Source organism: Amphibalanus amphitrite, unplaced genomic scaffold (assembly GCF_019059575.1).
Source record: "Amphibalanus amphitrite isolate SeventyFive unplaced genomic scaffold, NRLGWU_Aamphi_draft 000052F_arrow, whole genome shotgun sequence".
In the NCBI taxonomy this organism is placed as follows: Eukaryota; Metazoa; Arthropoda; class Thecostraca; order Balanomorpha; family Balanidae; genus Amphibalanus; species Amphibalanus amphitrite.
In genome coordinates, this window is record NW_024881548.1 from 581,494 (window position 1) to 597,590 (window position 16,097).

The following is a 16,097-nucleotide window of genomic DNA, read 5'->3' on the forward strand; positions in this document are numbered from 1 at the left end:
TGCCGAAACGGTGGTACACGCATGGTGTTAGGATTCAGGCAGTTAGGATAGGCTGGCGTCACACACAACAGGTAGCATTCACGATGTGATGTCAGACTTTTACTGAGGTATAACGCATAAGATAGCATATCACGTAAATCGGTAGGTTTTTACGAATGCTCATTCTAAGTTAAACGCCTAGAGATGCTCATGCATTGATGCTCATACATGTTTTACGCAGTGATGTAAGTGATATAATCGTTCAGCAGTTCACAGATAAGAACTTCGATATGTCTATAACAGCATTGATTTTAAGATCTTCCCAGGTTCAGCCTACCCCAGGGCTGACACTGCGTGCGACACCTACCGGTGGAGGGACGAACTTTCACTTCATCAACGCCACGTGGGTACGACTTTGTCAGCGGAGAGGGGCACTCCCCGACCTACAAGCGCAACAGGGGTGTTTTCCAATTACCATTTACGAAATATTCAACAGCTGCTCTTTTGATCCAACGACGCGACCATTCTACAACGGGTGGTAAAGTTGAACGTGAGAATTACAATAGTGAAAAGACATAAAGCATATATTTTACAACAATGTATTTTCGACTATCATAAAATGGTGATGAGAAACAATTATGATGACGATGCTTCCTGCTTTCTTGTAAGTTAGTATGAATCAGAAAAGAAGAGACTGTTACAGTAGTCAAAACAGACTTAATGGCTATCACATCTACGCTTTACGAACAGAACATTCAAGACATCATAACGGGCCTGCTTCCGATAGCATCCACAGGCAAGAAACATTCCTATCCTATCCACAATAAAATCGCACTTTCATCAGCCATCACACATCACAATCATCCCTAGTTCGGCCTAATACCCCTCCTCCTCATCACTACCGTCTCCGGAGTCTGCCAGGTACCCTCCGTCCCCGTCACTGTCACTGTCCTCACCATTAATCTGCCGCAGCACGCGAGCCTTGTACTTATCGTACGGGTCTTTACCACCTCCCTCTTCCAGTTCATCCAGTCCGTAGGCGAGCGGTTCGTCAACCTCATCATCTCCAGCGATCTCATGGGCCTCCATGCGTCTGATGAGGTCGAACTCTGCGCCATCCACCGGGTCCATGTAGCGTTCGTAGTCGGAGTCTCCCAACTCCTCTGGGTAGTCATTACGCCAGTTGTCCTCGTCGTTGGAGTCATCGTCGTCGTCGGCGAACGGGTCGTCGCTGTCGCTGTGCCGCGCCGCGCGGTGGTCCCAGAGTTGGACGTCGTCGCAGGGGCGCAGTTCCAGCAGATCGTCGTCGGCGGATAGTGGGGCGCTGCTGACGTAGAGGTCGTACACGTAGGTGGTGGAGGTCGGATCCGGCACTGCCACCCGCTCCATGACCTGGCCGTTACACGTCAGCTGCTCCCCCGGGCCGGAAGGATGTTTGGAGGTCGCGGCAGCCGCCGGTGACTCCTCCTCTACATCTATGACGCCAGGGAGACTAGCGAGGCCCGAGTCAGCGTCGGCCGATTCACCGTCGGGCTCTCCGCGACGGCGCGCCACGATACGGTAGCGCCGCGCCTTCTGTTCGTCCTGGAGTCGGGCTCGGCGCGCTTCCTTTGCGCGCTCCACGGCGGCGGGAACCGACATCGGGTCACGCCGTGCCGCGCCAGACTTCCGCTGCGCGCGCACAGCGCTCAGCGCCGCGTCCGGTAACGTGGTGTCCTCCGGTTTCATGGTGCCGACGAACTGGAGGACGGCACTGAGTGGCGTGTCGGAGCTGGAGGAGGCGGCGGCCTCGTCCCCCGAGTGGAGCCGGCGCCGCTTGGTGGCCAGCAGTGCCTGCTGCGGGTCATCACCCACCTTCCGCTTGATCCGGATCACAGACGTCATGACGATTGAAGTGTTAGAGCTGGTGCGTGATAGGGAATGGATGTCAGCTCTGGAGACCGGAGTAGCTGTGGAGAAACGAGAAAGAAGTCAGTGGATACAACGGTTGAGCTTGTAGTATAAGCTTATAAGTGCCACAAATAAGTAACTTAGGTACCCAGTAGGTAAGAAGTAAGATCAGATATGAACACTTTAACTAAAAAATCATTTGGTATCAATTTTGGGCCATTTCACCCAGGGCTAGCTAACATCGAAAATTCACGCACAATCCTTCCAAGACTGGTACAGCTGCTAACCCATATTAGCAGGATGATTCAAAGGAACATAATCAAAAGAAGTGGAAGATAAACACTGGTTCTTGTTTGCTATTTTTAGTTGCATCCTGACAAGAGGTCCACACTGCACACCACATTACTGCCACTACCTGGGAGCTGCCAATTTCAACAAATACCTTTCTACACTGAACCTGTTTGCCATTTCTACAAAATTAGTGTTAGAATTACCATATTATGATACAAATAAAGTGCCTGCATTTTACTTAAACCACTACAATGAATGACTACAATGCAGCGGCGTATTTAGAAAATCGCGAAGGGGGGGGGGCCAAGGGTTTGGAGGGCGCCATCTCACCCAAGGAGGGCGCCATACGGTCGCGAGATAAAAAAATCGCTCAGTGGGGGTTGGGGGGTTGGGAGGCGTTTTTTACCATGCCACCAGTTTTTTTTTTTGCGTAACCTCGTATAGGTCGTGCTGCATTGATTTTGCATCGTGTGTATTCATTATACTCCAGGTCACAAAAGGTCAAGTGTTCTTGAAATGCTGCGCCGAAGGCGCGCGAAATTTTTGAAAACAACCTTTTCCTCCGCTTTTTAGGCACGCCTTTTATACGATCACTGTTCAAAGCTCCTCTCGCTCTTTTACCAAATTTGAAGGTGTAAAAAATACCTAAGGTTTGGTCGGGCCGCTGCCACACAAACTGTACAGAAAGCTTGGCTCATGGGTGTCGATGTATAAAAGTTTATTGGCGGTGGCATATCTACGCACCAGATCACCGTATCGGATTGATACCGGAGCGCGAGATGCGTAAACATCATCCAAATTACCTCAGACCAGCCTTCATAGCCTTCTCACAGATGCATACAGTGTACCCACATAACCAGTTTCAATCACCGAAACTTCAGATGCCTGCTGTTGCGCCCGAACCTGTTGACAATACTTAATCGTAATCCATATAGATGCCATGATGCACGTAAAGTAGGATCAATCCGTTAAGACCAAAGACGTGTTTTATGCATCGTAGAGCGTAGATAGTTTTGGTAGGTATAGATACTTCATTCATTGTGCTGAATGCACGTTCATTTGTGGCAGTTTTCACAGGCAAGACATCAACTATGTGCAATAGAACGACTAAGTTGAAAAACATGCCAAAGGAGTAAATAAATGATAGGAGGGCAGCGATCAACGGATGTTGCCAATAGGTAGAAGGGCTGCGATCCACAGGAGGGCACTAATAGGTAGAAGAGCCCCGATCAACATCCCGAGTTTCGACAGTAGGGCACCGATAGGTAGGAAGTTGGCGAGCAGCAGGAGGGCGCCAATGGATAGAAGGGCAGCGATCAACAGGAGGGCACCAATAGGTAGGAGGGCGCCGATCAACAATCAACAGGAGGGCGCCACCAGGTAAGAGGGTGGCGAGGAACAGGAGAGCACCAATAGGAGGGTGGCGATCAACAAGAGGTCGCCAATAGGTGGGAGGGCGGTCATCAACTGGAAGTCGCCAATGAGCGGAAGGGTGACGATTAAAATGGGGGTGGCAATGGTGAGGAGGGCGCCTTTGCTCAAGAGGATGACACGAACAGGAGGGCATCTGTGCGGAGGGCGCTGGTCAACAGGAAGGTGCCAGTGGATAGGAGGGCGGTGATCAACAGGAGGGTGCCAGTGGTTAGGAGGGCGGCGATCTACACGAGGGCGCCAATAGGAGAAGGGCCCCGATTAACCCGCGCCCCACTGGGGGGGGGCTATTTATAGCCCCCCCTCCCGTTTTTCTGCAATAACTTCCAAACCGCTTGACGTATCGACGCCAAACTTTCAGTACCTTCGGCTGCATCAATTTGACACCTTGTGTCAAAATTTGAACTTCATACCTACCATAGGTCGGCCGGAAATGACGTCAGAGTGACGTCATGTTCGGCCGATTTCGACGCAAAACATTGAACCACGGCAATCGCTCCCAAGAGCTCAGTTTTTAAGCTAGATCCAATTTCTTTGCATGAGAGGACTCAAAATAGACTGCGCTATCAAACTGCTATCTCGGATTTTCGAAATTTTGAAAATTTTGAAAATTTTGAAAATTTTGTATAATAAAATTCAAAATCTATATTTTTACATTTTTTTCAAAAACTTTTTGACTTTTCGAAAAAACCGGAATATATGTGATAGAACGCATTATTATGACTAACTCTAGCAAGTTTTAGCTAAATATCTTCAAAAATGGCCAAGTTATACGCATTATTGCAAAAAATTAACAATTATTAATTTTTCAAATCAATTTTTCAGCACGAATTTGACATCGTACGCCAATATAAATAGCACCATCGTGTTCCTGAGCTCAAACTGCATCCAATAGACACCTTTTTTGTTGAAAAATTTTAACTTCAAAATTTGACCTTTTTTTACCTGAAAGTGACCTGACCTAAGCGAAATTTGACTCAAAATGACCTCGAATGACACAGACGACATCAAATTCGAAATGTTTGGCCTGAATGGACCATAAAACATGTGTCACGTGACCGACGGATGATATAATATTTTCGTGACCTGTGATGACCTGACCTTGACCTGAAAATCAAAGTACAAGTTTGGTACCCTCAGAGTATCTAGAGCATCTGTTCACGAGTGTGTGAACCAAAAATGAGCCTGATCTGACTTGTAAGACGGCGGCCAGAGCCCAAAACGTGAAGAAGCCAAAATGCTAATAATTTTTACTTTGACCTGACCTGTGACGTCATCAGTGACCTCGAGGTCAATGAAATTAGGTTTCGCTCGACAGTTTTTCCGGGGCTATCAGACGCCGTTTGAATTTTGACGATCGGCCCAGTAGTTTCGGAGTTAGGAGGGGGGGCTATGAATAGCCCCCCCCCCCAGTAGGGCGTGTTATACGCAGACCCCAGTGGGGCGCGGGTTAACATTCAACAGGAAGGACTAGGGAACCAATAGGTAGGAGGGCGGCACTGAACAAGAGGGTGCCAAAAGGGAGAAAGGCGGCCTTCAAAATTTCACATGAGGGCTCAATAGGTAGGAGAGCGCCAATAATTATGAGGACGCCGATCAGCAGAAGGGCGGCAATGTGTAGCAGGGTGGCGACCTACAGGAGGGCGCCTTCGGGTGAGAGGGCGCTTATTTACAGGACAGCGGCTTACATAGGCGACCACCGTTACGCTTAGAGAGCTACAGCCTACAAATGTGGTTGGAGGGCGCCCGAGGGAGCCCTCCAACCGTATTTGGAGGGCGTATTTGGAATGGGCGTCCTCCGAGGGCGCCCTCCATCCGTATTTTCCCTGTAAACACATTCGCGATTGGAGGGCGCCCTCCAGTCGCGATTGTTTTTCGATTCGATTATATCACAATTGCATTTGCGATTGGAGGGCGCCTTCGGCGCCCTCCAATCGCAAAGGAAAGGGCGCCTTCGGCGCCCAAGGGGGGGGGGGGGCATGGCCCAGTGGCCCCCCCCCTGCCTACGCCCCTGCTACAATGACCACTACAATGACCACAAGCCCAATAGAACTGAAATGTGAATACTGAATGAGATCAAAACATGTTCAATATTCATCCTCCCCAAAGGTCAGACATGCCTTTGAAGAAATTTGTTAAAAATTATCAATATTTTGTCTAAGCCCTGCAACTAATTATACACAGGGTCCAGGGATGAGGTATGCCAGTGAAATATCAGTGGCCTTTACCATCCATCCATCCATTGATCTGTTAAGACACACTTTTCGCAGGTCACAGCCCCTCACACAGGCCAATCCAGTGGGATATTAATTATCAACTATCAATGGAATTAGGAGATCCCAAGTGCCTGCTCTGCAGCATTCAAAATTTGCTGCAGTTTAAATAACAAAGCTTGTTTCAAAATGTGCAGCAATAAGAGCAATAGTCTGAGAAACCTTTAGCCCTACAAGATGGGATGGGCGGTATCATCATGCCATGTGCCCCATACCTATAGTGTTAAATGAGAGCCAACCAATTTTCTTGATCTGTAATAACCACTGAACTCATTTGCTCTTTTTTACCCCCTCTAAAAACTGGCCCAATTGGCAAAAAAAGAACATGAAAGGAAAGGACACATCCTTCTAAGCTTAAAAAGTGAGACCACACATAAATACTTATACTTAAAAAAAAATAAGTCACACCAAACCACCCATTGATTTAGGTTAGGAGAGGTTACGTCAGGTGAGATTAGGTGTGGTTATCTTAGGTTTTGTTATTTTTGCTTGTAGAATGTAGTGTACATGCTTTTTTAAGAGTAAACGTTTGTTTGCACAATTTTCTAGGTTAAATATATGATTTTGACAATATGGCATGGTTTCAATCTAATCATGTCTCAGCCTACTGTCGTCTGTCTGGGGTGCAAGAGGAGGATTTCACCCAGACTTTTCCTGGTAAGTTAACTGGACCTTTTTGCTACATTAAAATAAAGTGCCAATGTTAATAAATAGCCAGGCAAGTTACCTAGGTAACATTCTCAAGGTTTGAACTTTGAACTAAGACCGTTACAATGGTTACGTGGTCAATGGTCACGAAGAACATGACAAATATTTTAATAAAAATGCTTTCCCTTTATGAAAGAAAGCACACAAATAATTACAGGCACCATATAAATTGGAATTGTTAAATGATGAGCAACCAAATTCGAGCTTAAAATCAAAATCTGACAACGCATGACTGACAATCATTCTTTCTGTAAACCACAAAGTTGAAGTTATCAATAAAGTTGGTCGTCAAAACTCAAAAGACAAATCATGAGGTCAACATGCTGAAAATAAAAATAGAACGCTAAACACACCTCAATTTCAAAATTCAAACACAAAATGGACAAAAGAAATACACAGTTCACAGCGCGGCAACGCGCAATGCACATTAGAGAAGTATGGCGCACGTCTGTCAAACTAGCAGCGAGCAGCGAGCAGCGAGTCCAGCAGCGAGAAACGGGCCATCCCGATTTAGCTGAAATTTGGCTCACAGAGCCTTCTCAGCACGCTGATTCCGAAAATCATGGTCTCTAGGGTGGAAATATTGACCGTTCTCGAGATAGAACCCTCTAAAGTTCTTAGCATCCATGACCGGGCCATCCCGATTTGGCTGAAAATTGGCTCACAGAGCCTTCTCAGCACGCTGATTCCGAAAATCATGGTCTCAAGGGTGGAAATATTGACCGTTCTCGAGATAGAACCCTCTAAAGTTCTTACCACCTATGACCGGGCCATCCCGATTTAGCTGAAATTTGGCTCACAGAGCCTTCTTAGCACGCTGATTCCGAAAATCATGGTCTCTAGGGTGGAAATATTGACCGTTCTCGAGATAGAACCCTCTAAAGTTCTTACCATCCATGACCGGGCCATCCCGATTTGGCTGAAAATTGGCTCACACAGCCTTCTCAGCACGCTGATTCCGAAAATTATGGTCTCAAGGGTGGAAATATTGACCGTTCTCGAGATAGAACCCTCTAAAGTTCTTACCATCCATGACCGGGCCATCCCGATTTGGCTGAAAATTGTCTCACAGAGCCTTCTCAGCACGCTGATTCCGAAAATCATGGTCTCAAGGGTGGAAATATTGACCGTTCTCGAGATAGAACCCTCTAAAGTTCTTACCATCCATGACCGGGCCATCCCGATTTGGCTGAAATTTGGCTCACAGAGCCTTCTCAGCACGCTGATTCCGAAAATCATGGTCTCTAGGGTGGAAATATTGACCGTTCTCGAGATAGAACCCCTTAAATTTCTTACCACCCATGACCGGGCCATCCCGATTTGGCTGAAAATTGGCTCACAGAGCCTTCTCAGCACGCTGATTCCGAAAATCATGGTCTCTAGGGTGGAAATCTTGACCGTTCTCGAGATAGAACCCTCTAAAGTTCTTACCACCCAAGACCGGGCCATCCCGATTTAGCTGAAATTTGGCTCACAGAGCCTTCTTAGCACGCTGATTCCGAAAATCATGGTCTCTAGGGTGGAAATATTGACCGTTCTCGAGATAGAACCCTCTAAAGTTCTTACCATCCATGACCGGGCCATCCCGATTTGGCTGAAAATTGGCTCACAGAGCCTTCTCAGCACGCTGATACCGAAAATCATGGTCTCTAGGGTGGAAATATTGACCGTTCTCGAGATAGAACCCTCTAAAGTTCTTACCAGCCATGACCGGGCCATCCCGATTTGGCTAAAAATTGGCTCACAGAGCCTTCTCAGCACGCTGATTCCGAAAATCATGGTCTCTAGGGTGGAAATATTGACCGTTCTCGAGATAGAACCCTCTAAAGTTCTTACCACCCATGACCGGGCCATCCCGATTTGGCTGAAAATTGGCTCACACAGCCTTCTCAGCACGCTGATTCCGAAAATCATGGTCTCTAGGGTGGAAATATTGACCGTTCTCGAGATAGAACCCTCTAAAGTTCTTACCACCCAAGACCGGGCAATCCCGATTTTGCTGAAAATTGGCTCACAGAGCCTTCTCAGCACGCTGATTCCGAAAATCATGGTCTCTAGGGTGGAAATATTGACCGTTCTCGAGATAGAACCCTCGCAGCGAGTCCAGCAGCGAGAAAAGGGCCATCCCGATTTAGCTGAAATTTGACTCACAGAGCCTTCTCAGCACGCTGATTCCGAAAATCATGGTCTCTAGGGTGGAAATCTTGACCGTTCTCGAGATAGAACCCTCTAAAGTTCTTACCACCCAAGACCGGGCCATCCCGATTTGGCTGAAAATTGGCTCACAGAGCCTTCTCAGCACGCTGATTCCGAAAATCATGGTCTCTAGGGTGGAAATATTGACCGTTCTCGAGATAGAACCCTCGCAGCGAGTCCAGCAGCGAGAAACGGGCCATCCCGATTTAACTGAAATTTGGCTCACAGAGCCTTCTCAGCACGCTGATTCCGAAAATCATGGTCTCTAGGGTGGAAATCTTGACCGTTCTCGAGATAGAACCCTCTAAAGTTCTTACCACCCATGACCGGGCCATCCTGATTTTGCTTAAAATTGGCTCACAGAGCCTTCTCAGCACGCTGATTCCGAAAATCATGGTCTCTAGGGTGGAAATATTGACCGTTCTCGAGATAGAACCCTCTAAAGTTCTTACACCCATGACTGGGCCATCCCGATTTGGCTGAAAATTGGCTCACAGAGCCTTCTCAGCACGGTGATTCCGAAACTCATGGGGTCTAGGGTGGAAATCTTGACCGTTCTCGAGATAGAACCCTCTATAGTTCTTACCACCCATGACCGGGCCATTCATTCCGATTTGGCTGAAAATTGGCTCACAGAGCCTTCTTAGCACGCTGATTCCGAAAATCATGGTCTCTAGGGTGGAAATATTGACCGTTCTCGAGATAGAACCCTCTAAAGTTCTTACCACCCAAGACCGGGCAATCCCGATTTTGCTGAAAATTGGCTCACAGAGCCTTCTCAGCACGCTGATTCCGAGAATCATGGTCTCTAGGGTGGAAATTTTGACCGTTCTCGAGATAGAACCCTCGCAGCGAGTCCAGCAGCGAGAAACGGGCCATCCCGATTTAGCTGAAATTTGACTCACAGAACCTTCTCAGCACGCTGATTCCGAAAATCATGGTCTCTAGGGTGGAAATCTTGACCGTTCTCGAGATAGAACCCTCTAAAGTTCTTACCACCCAAGACCGGGCCATCCCGATTTGGCTGAAAATTGGCTCACAGAGCCTTCTCAGCACGCTGATTCCGAAAATCATGGTCTCTAGTGTGGAAATATTGACCGTTCTCGAGATAAAACCCTCGCAGCGAGTCCAGCAGCGAGAAACGGGCCATCCCGATTTAGCTGAAATTTGGCTCACAGAGCCTTCTCAGCACGCTGATTCCGAAAATCATGGTCTCTAGGGTGGAAATCTTGACTGTTCTCGAGATAGAACCCTCTAAAGTTCTTACCACCCATGACCGGGCCATCCTGATTTTGCTTAAAATTGGCTCACAGAGCCTTCTCAGCACGCTGATTCCGAAAATCATGGTCTCTAGGATGGAAATATTGACCGTTCTCGAGATAGAACCCTCTAAAGTTCTTACACCCATGACCGGGCCATCCCGATTTGGCTGAAAATTGGCTTACAGAGCCTTCTCAGCACGGTGATTCCGAAACTCATGGTCTCTATGGTGGAAATCTTGACCGTTCTCGAGATAGAACCCTCTATAGTTCTTACCACCCATGACCGGGCCATTCCGATTTGGCTGAAAATTGGCTCCCAGTGCCTTCTCAATCGGGATGGCCCGGTCATGGGTGGTAAGAACTTTAGGGGGTTCTATCTCGAGAACAGTCAAAATTTCAACCCTAGGGACCATGATTTTCGGAATCAGCGTGCTGAGAAGGCTCTGTGAGTCAAATTTCAGCTAAATCGGGATGGCCCGTTTCTCGCTGCTGGACTCGCTGCGAGGGTTCTATCTCGAGAACGGTCAATATTTCCACCCTAGAGACCATGATTTTCGGAATCAGCGTGCTGAGAAGGCTCTGTGAGCCAATTTTCAGCAAAATCGGGATTGCCCGGTCTTGGGTGGTAAGAACTTTAGAGGGTTCTATCTCGAGAACGGTCAATATTTCCACCCTAGAGACCATGATTTTCGGAATCAGCGTGCTGAGAAGGCTCTGTGAGCCAATTTTCAGCCAAATCGGGATGGCCCGGTCATGGGTGGTAAGAAATTTAAAGGGTTCTATCTCGAGAACGGTCAATATTTCCACCCTAGAGACCATGATTTTCGGAATCAGCGTGCTGAGAAGGCTCTGTGAGCCAAATTTCAGCCAAATCGGGATGGCCCGGTCATGGATGGTAAGAACTTTAGAGGGTTCTATCTCGAGAACGGTCAAGATTTCCACCCTTGAGACCATGATTTTCGGAATCAGCGTGCTGAGAAGGCTCTGTGAGACAATTTTCAGCCAAATCGGGATGGCCCGGTCATGGATGGTAAGAACTTTAGAGGGTTCTATCTCGAGAACGGTCAATATTTCCACCCTAGAGACCATGATTTTCGGAATCAGCGTGCTGAGAAGGCTGTGTGAGCCAATTTTCAGCCAAATCGGGATGGCCCGGTCATGGGTGGTAAGAACTTTAGAGGGTTCTATCTCGAGAACGGTCAATATTTCCACCCTAGAGACCATGATTTTCGGAATCAGCGTGCTGAGAAGGCTCTGTAAGCCAATTTTCAGCCAAATCGGGATGGCCCGGTCTTGGGTGGTAAGAAATTTTAAGGGTTCTATCTCGAGAACGGTCAATATTTCCACCCTAGAGACCATGATTTTCGGAATCAGCGTGCTGAGAAGGCTCTGTGAGCCAAATTTCAGCCAAATCGGGATGGCCCGGTCATGGGTGGTAAGAACTTTAGAGGGTTCTATCTCGAGAACGGTCAAGATTTCCACCCTTGAGACCATGATTTTCGAAATCACCGTGCTGAGAAGGCTCTGTGAGCCAATTTTCAGCCAAATCGGGATGGCCCGGTCATGGGTGGTAAGAACTTTAGAGGGTTCTATCTCGAGAACGGTCAATATTTCCACCCTAGAGACCATAATTTTCGGAATCAGCGTGCTGAGAAGGCTCTGTGAGCCAATTTTCAGCCAAATCGGGATGGCCCGGTCATGGATGGTAAGAACTTTAAAGGGTTCTATCTCGAGAACGTTCAATATTTCCACCCTAGAGACCATGATTTTCGGAATCAGCGTGCTGAGAAGGCTCCGTGAGCCAATTTTCAGCCAAATCGGGATGGCCCGGTCATGGGTGGTAAGAACTTTAGAGGGTTCTATCTCGAGAACGGTCAAGATTTCCACCCTAGAGACCATGATTTTGGGAATCAGCGTGCTGAGAAGGCTCTGTGAGCCAAATTTCAGCTAAATCGGGATGGCCCGTTTCTCGCTGCTGGACTCGCTGCGAGGGTTCTATCTCGAGAACGGTCAATATTTCCACCCTAGAGACCATGATTTTCGGAATCAGCGTGCTGAGAAGGCTCTGTGAGCCAATTTTCAGCCAAATCGGGATGGCCCGGTCTTGGGTGGTAAGAACTTTAGAGGGTTCTATCTCGAGAACGGTCAATATTTCCACCCTAGAGACCATGATTTTCGGAATCAGCGTGCTGAGAAGGCTCTGTGAGCCAAATTTCAGCCAAATCGGGATGGCCCGGTCATGGGTGGTAAGAACTTTAGAGGGTTCTATCTCGAGAACGGTCAAGATTTCCACCCTTGAGACCATGATATTCGGAATCACCGTGCTGAGAAGGCTCTGTGAGCCAATTTTCAGCCAAATCGGGATGGCCCGGTCATGGGTGGTAAGAACTTTAGAGGGTTCTATCTCGAGAACGGTCAATATTTCCACCCTAGAGACCATGATTTTCGGAATCAGCGTGCTGACAAGGCTCTGTCAGCCAATTTTCAGCCAAATCGGGATGGCCCGGTCATGGATGGTAAGAACTTTAGAGGGTTCTATCTCGAGAACGGTCAATATTTCCACCCTAGAGACCATGATTTTCGGAATCAGCGTGCTGAGAATTGGCTCTGTTAGCCAATTTTCAGCCAAATCGGGATGGCCCGGTCATGGGTGGTAAGAATTTTAGAGGGTTCTATCTCGAGAACGGTCAATATTTCCACCCTAGAGACCATGATTTTCGGAATCAGAGTGCTGAGAAGGCTCCGTGAGCCAAATTTCAGCTAAATCGGGATGGCCCGGTCATGGGTGGTAAGAACTTTAGAGGGTTCTATCTCGAGAACGGTCAAGATTTCCACCCTTGAGACCATGATTTTCGGAATCACCGTGCTGAGAAGGCTCTGTGAGCCAATTTTCAGCCAAATCGGGATGGCCCGGTCATGGGTGGTAAGAACTTTAGAGGGTTCTATCTCGAGAACGGTCAATATTTCCACCCTAGAGACCATGATTTTCGGAATCAGCGTGCTGAGAAGGCTCCGTGAGCCAAATTTCAGCTAAATCGGGATGGCCCGTTTCTCGCTGCTGGACTCGCTGCTCGCTGCTCGCTGCTAGTTTGACAGACGTGTATGGCGCAAGGTCTCAGATGCGCCATAAATGCATACAGATATATGATTATTTTGCTGCAAGAAAATGACAGCGGTACAAATGCCTGGTACAAATGTACTGCTGGCGCCAACATCTACTTCGCAGCTCAGCACTCAAGTGACTCAAAAGTCAAATGGCCAGCAAGTACATAGCAAGTAAGTGCCCCGAACTTGATGGACTAAATCAACGTCGTCATAATCTATAACGGTAGCAGTCATGCAATGCCGCGGGAAAAAGGAAAAAGGGATTAGATTAGAACATAGAAGCAGGGTTCCGAAGCCGACATTTTTAAAAGATTACAACTCGATGTCGGTTTTGAGGGGCTTCAGCCAAATACTGGTGTGAGAGGCCCTTATACTGGTCTGAGAGCCCGCAGGGATTCGAGCCCAAAGACCCCAACAGGATCTCCATTCTGCAGCTCTGATCCAGAGTTCGATCCGTCCTCGACCAGCTGTCTCGAATCCTCAGGATCGTAATCAGCATGCGCCATCCGACCTAACGAGACTGGTCGAAAACGTGCTAGAATGTTTGAAATAACCAGTTTTCAGCCAATAACCATGGAAGCCAATAAATGTTGACTTAGAATTTGGAGCCCGTATACGACTTTGGCAATACCCATACAATGCATTTTTTACCGCGGTGCCGAGCGTATCTATGTGCAAAATGTAGGTACGAGCATGCATGCATTACCTGCGGTTGCAGGGCAGTCAACAGTCAGTCGTGGCTAGTGCTGCCCCATCCCCTAAGAGCAGATCGTCAGTGCGAGCGGTGTGGTAGGTACTGCGCAGGGACCCCAATTCCATTCAGGACTCTAAGGTCACCGTCTAAAAAGTAAAAACACTGAATGAATCTATACCTACTGGCGGCCACTGCAGTGGCCGCCAGTATAGGGGATGGGGAGGGGAGTATAGGGGATGCGGAGGGGATGGGACATGCCAGACATGATTTCTAACATAATGATTTCTAGCATACTGCCAATGGCAGTGCATCTTTAAAAATTAAAGGACACTGGACTGTTCATTGAACCCCTATTTTAACTCCTCCTTTGGGCCCCAGTGATGAAAGATTTCGAATGGTTTGGCGGCGACACCTCAAGTGGTTTAGAAGTTATTGCAGAAAAACGGGAGGGTGGGCTATGAATAGCCCCCCCCCCCAGTGGGGCGCGGGTTAAATTGACTGAAGAACTCATAGGCAACCATGCCTAGCCATGCATTCATGATATGATAAATTCAATATTAACTGCACATAATCACAGTGTTAATTCGAAACTTCGGAATAACGGTGGAAACTTCAACAACGTAATCAGCAGTCACCTCGGGCCAAGAAAACGAGAGAAGGAACGCAGTGAGGACGTCTATCTCTCCCCGGTCATTCGCTCGCTTCTCACGCCGTTCCGATTGAGCGAGGAGCTTTGTCACGCTCCGGCGGCTGCGTCTCTCTCCGGCGGTGTCCCGGCCACCGTGCGTGGTCCGGTCGGGCCAGGTCGCGGCCCTGTCTCGGTCACACCGCCGCCGCCGACGCGTCGTTTCACAACAGACGTCGCACCAGGCCGGTGTTAGTCGCGCCCGCCGTGTGACCGACCAGAGTAATAGGTAGAGCAACTGACCGACCACACCCCACCGACTGGCCGGCGCACAGTGTGGCCAAACGCCAGATTAGCGCGAATTTAATCAAAAAACGAATTTTGGAATTTTGACTTTTTATAACTATCAGTCGATAGGAAATTGTCCAAAGTATGTCAATATCACAATACTTTGGTTCAATGTCTTCCTTTCGGTGCCCAAAAAGCTAGCTAAAGTGGACATACGCAATGCCGGTCCCGGCTGTGCTGAAATCGTCGAAAACCCGCGTCATGTTTACAACACATTTTGGCGTAATTGTCGGAAAGGTTGGGAAATAATTGGAGTGGCATATGACTACTGAGCCTATATTTGATAGTATACCCGAATTCTATAGGTATCCTTGGACTAACCGATGAGTTATGTTCATTTGAAAATGACCTTTTCAAACATCCCCTGAAAACACTGTCCATCTTAACAACGTAGAGATATAAGAAAATGGCCAAAAAACTCCACGCCAAATCTACCATGAGAAGATTCGCCACACTTTTCTGGACATGATCCATTCAAGAAACCCTGCCCCAACCTGCCCCCCCCCCCCCCCCCCCGGGCCTTTGGCTCAGCTTTGAACGTATCGGGTTGGCCCGCCCGGGGAGGTCCGGCTACAGGGTGGGCGCGGCGGCGGCTCCGTAACGTTACGCGGATGGCTCAACCGCTGTATTTCTGACTTGTTATATTGCAGAATACGGTCGCCAATGAATAAATCTTGACAATTTTTCAACCCTCGCCCATATAGGGGGTGAGGGTGGGGGTCGAAAGGACCCCTCTCGGTTTTTCGCAAAAAGCTCATGTAAAAAGCGGCCGATCGCGACGAAACTTTCAGTACCCTCGATTTTATCAATTTTACACCTACCCATTATTTTTCACGACCCTGACCCCAATGACCTTTGACCTGTGACCTATTTCTCGAGACCATGTTTGGCCGGAAGCGCGATTGGGCGTATGTTTGCTTGCATTAGCCGCGCGTTTGCAGTCTTTTCGTGGTTTCAAGCGTCTAAACATGTGATATTATGATGTTGGTCCCATGCATTATGGTCGATGTCAAGATCACTTGAAGGTCAGGTCAGTTCAATGACCTTTGATGACCTCGGTTCACCTTTTTTAGTTATACATGCTTCCAGACTAGTTTTTGGAGCTGATTTTGAATTTAGTAACCATTTGAACATTTAGGAAGAAGTTTTGATGCCTTCGTAACATGCAACGAAGCTGTCACTGGCGGTTGACACCTATTAACTACGAATACCCGGCAGGACTGGTTGGCCTGACCTGACCTGACCCGACCTACGTTCGCGGCTAGCAAAACACCAATACGGGCGAGGGTTAATGA

The 16,097-nt window shown here is 48.0% G+C and overlaps 1 protein-coding gene across 2 annotated transcripts; it reads right to left on the reverse strand.

Annotated features, from left to right (window-relative positions):
- Positions 1 to 562: 562 nt before the first annotated feature.
- LOC122377912 (probable RNA polymerase II nuclear localization protein SLC7A6OS) lies at positions 563 to 7,011 on the reverse strand. Of its 2 annotated transcripts, none has more exons than XM_043358503.1 (2): positions 6,926 to 7,011; positions 563 to 1,928 (listed from the first exon to the last, which is right to left on the reverse strand). In XM_043358503.1, the coding sequence occupies exon 2, from the start codon at positions 1,861 to 1,863 to the stop codon at positions 856 to 858; it is 1,008 nt and encodes a 335-aa protein (XP_043214438.1). In that variant the 5' UTR covers positions 1,864 to 1,928; positions 6,926 to 7,011; the 3' UTR covers positions 563 to 855. The 2 variants fall into 2 exon arrangements, with proteins under 2 accessions (XP_043214438.1, XP_043214439.1); XM_043358504.1 differs by having other exon boundaries at positions 6,968 to 6,995.
- Between the last annotated feature and the right edge of the window lie 9,086 nt (positions 7,012 to 16,097).

Coding starts and splice junctions, on each gene's coding strand:
- LOC122377912 (XM_043358503.1), bottom strand. CDS start 1,863: ATGACGTCTGTGATCCGGATCAAGCGGAAGGTGGGTGATGACCCGCAG.